Source organism: Cajanus cajan, chromosome 5 (assembly GCF_000230855.2).
Source record: "Cajanus cajan strain Asha chromosome 5, NIPB_CcT2T_4, whole genome shotgun sequence".
NCBI lineage: Eukaryota > Viridiplantae > Streptophyta > Magnoliopsida > Fabales > Fabaceae > Cajanus > Cajanus cajan.
This window is the reverse complement of record NC_138521.1, coordinates 12307719-12315094: the sequence shown is the minus strand read 5'-3', so window position 1 is coordinate 12315094 and position 7376 is coordinate 12307719. Positions and strand designations below refer to the sequence as shown.

General features: G+C 29.0%; 1 protein-coding gene across 1 annotated transcript; it reads right to left on the bottom strand.

Moving 5' to 3' along the window:
• Positions 1-3098: 3098 nt before the first annotated feature.
• LOC109809560 (2-methylene-furan-3-one reductase) lies at positions 3099-6566 on the bottom strand. The gene is made up of 4 exons (XM_020372897.3): positions 6085-6566; positions 4927-5250; positions 4068-4227; positions 3099-3484 (listed from the first exon to the last, which is right to left on the bottom strand). Exons 1-4 carry the CDS (start codon positions 6505-6507, stop codon positions 3219-3221), a joined length of 1173 nt encoding a protein of 390 aa, XP_020228486.1. The 5' UTR covers positions 6508-6566; the 3' UTR covers positions 3099-3218.
• Positions 6567-7376: the final 810 nt, after the last annotated feature.

Sequence of the window (7376 nt, the reverse complement as noted above, 5' to 3'; positions counted from 1 at the left end):
AAAAAATGAAAAGAAATTATATAACTTTTATTGGTATAATTTAAAATTTAAATCGAATATTTCAATTTGTGTCACACACAAAATAAATATTTATTTTATATAATTAAAATTTTAATAAATAATTTATGAATATGTACGTAATTTAAAAATAATACATCAGAGTTGTAAAATTGAGAATTTCTTTTGAAAAACAAAAATTTTTGTGTACATAATTTAAAATTTTAAACAATTTTAAAATTCAATTCAAATTATGTTCTGTTTATTTTCTTCAACAAACACGTTTTTAGGAATTTTCTCAATCTCTCGTCTCTTTTAATTTATCTATTTTACTTTTAGTTTTAAACTCAATTTTAATATGTTAAAATTATTAGCAATTAAAAATAATTTTAGTTTACAATAAAATTATTTATCTTGAATCTAAAATATAGTAAATATTTATTTAAAAATATTTATTTAATAAGATAATTTTTGAATAGCAATTTACGTGTATTTAATATATATATATATATATATATATTAAAGTATTAATTTATTAAAATTTTAATAGTATAAAATAGACCTTCTACTGCACAAATTTAAAACTTTAAATTATGCAAATAAAATGTTGTGTTTTGCATTTCTTTTCTTAGGTTTTAAATAGATATAAATTGAAAAATAGAGAGTTTAAAAGAAAAATATATATAATATAAATCTAAACATGAAAGGAATCTTAAAATTTTTGTGTAATTAGCATATCAAAATTAGAAACATTTGAAACAAATGAAAACTAAAAGGTAATTAATTACCAAAAGGTAATTGCTATGTCACAATATCTGGTAAGTATAAACTAACAAAACTTTAACAATGTTAGTGTGTGAATGATTTAATTACAAGATTTTTAAATTATAAAGATATTTAATTTTAGAGTGTTTTTAACAATAAGAACCTAATTACTTTTTGTTTTTTTGATAAAACCATAAGGACAACAAATTAATTTTACCTATGATGTTTTATACATTCTTGTAATTAATCAAAATCCTTTAAAGTGTTGCTTAATTATTGAAGAAAGTTACAAAGTGTTGATTTGAAGATTAATAGTTGCGTGATTAAAAATGCTAATAACATAAAAATAGTGATGAAAGTTTATTTATATGAACTTGATGAAGGAGGAGCGCCAAATATAAATGAAGAAAATAAAAATGAAGGATCAAAATCAAATGAAGAGCACATATGTATGATGCAATTTTTTTTAAAGAAGATTGATGTTTATGAGGAAAATGAAGATGATGAAGAATCATCTTCTAAGATCTATCAAATGTTCATTGTTTTATGGCACTTACAAGGAACAAATAAGCTGAATTTGATGAACAAAAAAGAATAAATGGATCGAGAAAGAAACTCAAGTCAAATATTAAGGTGATCTCACTTAAAAAAGATATTGATAAAAATTATATACAGAATAAAAGAAAGAAATCAAACATTTAGATGTATATTGAAATTCAAATTAGATGTTCAAAGATATTAAGACAATAAGAAGTGGTAAGTATATTTCTTAATATCTTTAGTCTTAAAAAGAAGGAATTTATCAGAAAATATGTTGTTAATTATTTATCTTTCACATAATTATATTTAAAGGTATTAATAATTTATTTTGATTATTTTAAGATTTATTTCCTCTTTTTTATAATATGATGTTATCAATATTTGAATTTTTATATTACAATAGTTGTATAATTTCTTAGTGCAATTATGAGCAATGTGACAAATTGTTTGTAAGAAAAGCACTAAACACACTTCTTGACTTTGGTCAGACCAGAGCTGAATAGGCAACTGTGACAACTTAGAAGCACTATAGTCATGTGACATGCTGCTTTGAGTGAGTAGATGATTCTCCTCTACAAGTTCACCAACACAAACCTCTAAAGAAGGAACATTTATGCGATTCAATAAAGTAGCCTGAGCAACTTCAAATTCAAGGCAAAGTTTCATTAGAAATTGATCATGTTTGCTAATTTCATAAATTGATTGAATAACAGCAAGCGAATGTGTAGGAACATCATAATGTTCATCTCATAAATTAAGAAAACCTATATATATATATGGTCTTGAACGAACATACAACCTTGTTGATATATTTGCAATATTGAGTTCGAGTTGAAAACGTCTCGCTACATTATTTTTGTTGTAAATTATCTTCAGGTAATTCCATATATCTTGAACAATATCGGAGAAGGATCGCAAATTATTAATCATTTGATGTTTAATGTGTTGGGATATAAATAATGTCTTACATTGTTAAAATAAGAAGAGAAATAAAAATTTATAAAATACATACATATTTCATTGGCTATAGATCTTTTAGATGATGACTAAAATCAATTTTATAAAAGTTTTGACCTAAAGTAGATAATGTCAATACTATTGTGGAATTATTTGTGTAAATACTCAAAATATCCTAAATAACAAATAAAAATAATGATATATATTATAACTCTTCTCTTGATAAAAATATCATCTCAAATAAGAATGAAAACATAATTCTAATAGTAGTATCACAATAACTAGTTGGTTAAACATAATTCTAAGATAAATACGATAAAATAACTCCACAAATAAGATAAAATAACCCCAACAAATAGAAATGAGACTCACGAACTGGGAACAAGAACCACCAACTAAAAATAAAACCCACAAATTAGAAAAAGGGTCAGAACACATGAACTAGACAAAAGACCAAAAGAGCCAAGAAAAAGAGCGACCAAAGAGGTAACGCCGAAGGAATCACAAGTCTAGTCGGAGACTTTTTGATACCATGTCAAAATCTTGTTTTGCTGTTGTCATTCATCATAATGTCTTGTTTAAATATTACATATAGACTTACAACCATAAATGACAATAATGACACCATTATTCTAATTCCTATAATTAGACGATCTAATTATATATATACATTGTATTATGTATACACAGATTATATACATCATAAAAAAGGAATTAGATTGACAAGTTCCTCTATTAACAAGTCCATGAATTAATAAAACAACAAACTTCTTTTACAGGTTAAATATGAAGAACGTATTGCTTTCAAACATTTGTAATAGAAAGTATAAATCACAAAGAGAGTACAAATGAAGCATTTTATATATTTTTTAGTTTTAGTCTGAACTCTGATTTACATAGAACATGAAGTTTACTAATTACTAGACACATAACAAAATTGCCTATTCCTTGTATTTGATTCAAGGGATGGGATGTATAACAACCTTCCCAGTGGCTCGGTTTGTTTCAAGGTAAGAGAAGGCTTCATCAAGCTGGTCAAAGGAGAATGGACCTTTGGGGTCTACAATTGGCTTCACCTTTCCACTCTCTAAGTAAGGGTTTAGTTTCCTCAGAACAGCTCCATTGGAAGTAACTACAAATCTGAAGCCAGGTGGTGTAACAGCACCTGTGAGTGCCACCACACTACCACCTTCTTTCACAACCTTCACTGCCCTGTCACATTGCCCTGCAAGGAATGAAACATTATCAACAATGAGTTATGCAAGTTAGTGTAGGGGGGAGTGGGATTATGGGGGAAAATATTGTGGATTTTCCCTTGTGGAGTATATTATTTCATTGAATTTCATAATAGTATGATGTACAAGTTAACAAACTCCTTTTTCATACCTATGCTAATAACAGTTTTCTTATCCTAGCATGTTTTAGTATCAATATTTCATGATCTATTATAGCTGTATAAAGTATAAATTAATTATCTAATAAATAGAAATTGAGTAGTGCTAGCGACACTCTCTTTAACACCTGTCTACTAACATTATTATTGATAAAAATTTATTGAAAATTACAAAGTTGTGGGTTCCCCATCTCATTTAATGAGTCTTTCCTGATTTGGTGGTAAGACTCATAAAAATTTGTGATTTTCAACCAATATTAAAGACTGTTAAAATGAGTGCTGCTACAATTATCATATAAATTTAGGCATGCAACGATAACAAAGAATTTATCGCAAACTCTTCTCGCCAAATTGTTTGAGAACCTAGTATGGAAGGCTGGAAGAACAATAATGACACAAGGGGATAGAATTTTACCAATGGCATCATAAACTACATCAAATTTTTCTGGCAAATCCTCAATGTTCTCTTTTGTGTAGTCAATAGCCAAATCAGCTCCCAGACTTTTCAACAGGTCCAAATGTCTAGTGCTTGAAGTGGCAGCAACTCTTGAAGCTCCAAAAACTTGCTTAGCTAGCTGTTAGTCATTGAAGATATGCATAAAATATAACTTATCAGTTGTGAAGTGTATGAATTTTCTGTAGCATTTTAAAGTTTTCATACTTTTTCTCATGCTGAAAATTTTAACCAGAAAAGTAAATCACGCTTTCCTTTTTCATTTGTACCATATGCCATGTAACAAAGTGTATCAAGATAATTTTTAAACCAAAAAAGAAATTGTATTAGTTTATGATATGTTTAAGTACTCAAACAATTTCAACTAGAGCAATGGTACTCTTACATAGACTTCAAAACAAATTTACAATCTCTACATCTCTGGTATAAAATTGTGGACAATTAACAGTAGAGTTCAAACATTTTGCAAGAGTATGATTTTAGTGGTAGATTAACTGGGGAGAAGAGAAAAGAATAGCCAAAAGAAAGCTTCTATCAAATACCGAGTTCTAAGAGTAAATTTTGGGCTGAGTAGAAGCTTAATTTTGCTGGGAAATGCCTCTACTCTCAAACTTCTTACATACTGAGCACTAACGACTAGCAGTAAGATCAGCAATACTATATGAGATGTAAAGTGCTGTATTACCATGAAATGGATTTAGTCACAGATTCATTGTTTGAGAGGCAAACATCTTTATGTGACATTTGATAACTATAAAAGAGGAGAAACATTAAAAACAGTTATTGATATATTATTTGAAGTGTTTTGGAGAGTAAATACCTGAATCACTAGGCTTCCTACTCCTCCAGAACCATTGAGAACAAGAATAGATTTACCAGGAGAAAATCCAGTCCTCTCCAAACCCTCATAAGCAGTCTCAATTGCCAGAGGAAGAGAAGCAGCTTGAGCAAAGTCCAAAGTCTTTGGTTTTGGTGCCAACAATTTCTCCTCAACAGCTGTGTACTCAGCCAAAGACCCGAACTGCTTAGGCCCTTCTAGAGCTTTCTCATTTACATCTCCATACACTTCATCACCCACTTTAAACTCCTTCACTTGACTACCAACCTTCACCACCACACCCGCAACATCATAGCCCGGAACAGTCTATGGACAAGGCAAACCAAATTCGATTTAATCACTTAGTTACTCCTACAAAATTATGAAATAAGCTTTCCCCTTTCCACTTAATTATTGTAAGCTTTCCACCATTGCTAAACAAACATCTTCATACCCTTTTCATGTATTAGAAGAAACAATTGAATTAAAATACCAATTTTAACTGCAATGTAAGAATAAAATAACCATGCTGTTATTTAGTGAGTTTAATTGGTGTAAAAAGTTTTAAACAGTTGACTAATCAGAAATTATGATGGTAGATAGTAATTATTAAGCATACCATGTTACAAAAAACAAAAGTGAAAACAGGGTATAAGATTGAACAGAACACAACTAGTAAACACTAAGCTATAAACTGAGCACACTATACATCAGACTGAATAGACTATGCAATAGACCGAACAGACAAAAGAACATACTAAATAGACAAAGCGAAAACTATAAACATTGTAAATTATTAACAAAGAACTTCACACAAAATGAAGCAAAAACTGATATAATATGCTATGATTGTGAATTTTGCACATATTGAAAGTGTTACGACATGAACTTAAATACTAAAACTAATTAAAATTTGTTAACAAATCTATCATATATGACAATTTGTGAGAAGATGATATGATAATATAAAGTTTAGTTACTTCAAAATAATTACCCCATTTCCTTAGTAACATAGGAATGAAAATTTACCACCCATCATAATTTTATTTCATGTTATGTCACCGATTTCCCCACTAGAACATGAATTCCACTCCAATTCTCACACTCATACATAGACACACACAAAATAAGAGTGAATAGAAAATGAAGAAAGTGAAGCACCGGAAGAGGAGAATCAGTGGCCTTGAACTTTCCCTGTCTTCTCTTGGCATCAACAGGGTTAAGAGCTGCAGCAACAACTTTGACAAGGACCTGATCCTCATTGACATCAGGCACAGCAACATTGGAGTCAAGCTTCAAGACATCCACACCCCCATATTCTCCATACACCCATGCCTTCATGTCAGAAGGTACAGGTGTCACTTTCACAGCCTCAGAAGAAGCAGGTGCAGTGGCCTGAGACTTTACCAACACTCTTGAAGGCCTCACTGAAAAGGAGAGCTTGTGAGAGGAAAGGTGTGTAGTTGGGTTTCTGTTTTCCCGGAAAGTGAAGGAAAATCTGAGAGAGAGTGAAGGAAGCGAAGGAAGGGATGTGAGGTGTGAAGTTGTGGAGGAGGGTGCACCACAGAGAGACATGTTTTGCATATCACTCAGACACTTATCTCTGCTTCAACCACCCTTTCGTTTTTAGTTATAACGTTGCTGTTTCTTTTGCTTGTTACATTATACACTAAACATTGGCTTCATTTACACCACCCATTTGTTGATTCACAAGTCACTAGACAAAATATTCATTTCACACCACTTCTTTTGTTGTTAGTTTTTTCAATTTTTTTTTTAATTTACACGAACATTAGTTAAAATAATAAATTGTTAAAAAAACATAATTATATAAAAGTGTCAATGCGTTTAATAGTTAAGATTTTGAATAGTTGAAAATATTTAAAAGAATGTATTTAATATTCTTTAATTTCTGTACTTAATTCATACGATAAAAAATGGATGTTTTAAGATTTTATGAAATATAAATTCATAAATGTTATTATAAAACAATATGAAAAATGAAGTTTAACTGTGTGTTACGAAAAAGACTATTTTTGTAAAAATATTTAATAATGATTGAAAGTTCTCTTGAAAAAAAAAATGTTTCATTAAAATAAATGCAATTAAACATGTATTACTAATAAAAGTAAGAAGAAGATCGGGTCAATTGTATTTTTAGTTCTCACGCTTTTATTAATAATCAATGTCAGTTTCCTAAATTTTAATTCGTCGTATTTAATTTTCATAGTTTTCTAATTATTAAAAATAATTCTCTTATTGAATATTTCGTCTAATAATTAACTAGACATATGATAAAAATGTAATACTATTTTTAATATATAGGAATCAAACTCAATAATAATGAATTACAATAATTCACGTACACTAATTAACCAGGTAAGTTAAACTCTCTTGATATATATATATATATATATATATTATGTTACACGAATACGGCATAAGATTATCGT

What these genes read in the sequence shown, in the direction of transcription:
- LOC109809560 (XM_020372897.3), bottom strand. Translation starts at nt 6,507, where the DNA reads ATGCAAAACATGTCTCTCTGTGGTGCACCCTCCTCCACAACTTCACAC. An exon ending in TAGGAAGCCTAGTGATTCAG is followed by an intron (nt 4,228 to 4,926) that starts GTATTTACTCTC and finishes AATGACTAACAG; the next exon opens with CTAGCTAAGCAAGTTTTTGG. An exon ending in TGTAGTTTATGATGCCATTG is followed by an intron (nt 3,485 to 4,067) that starts GTAAAATTCTAT and finishes CATTCCTTGCAG; the next exon opens with GGCAATGTGACAGGGCAGTG.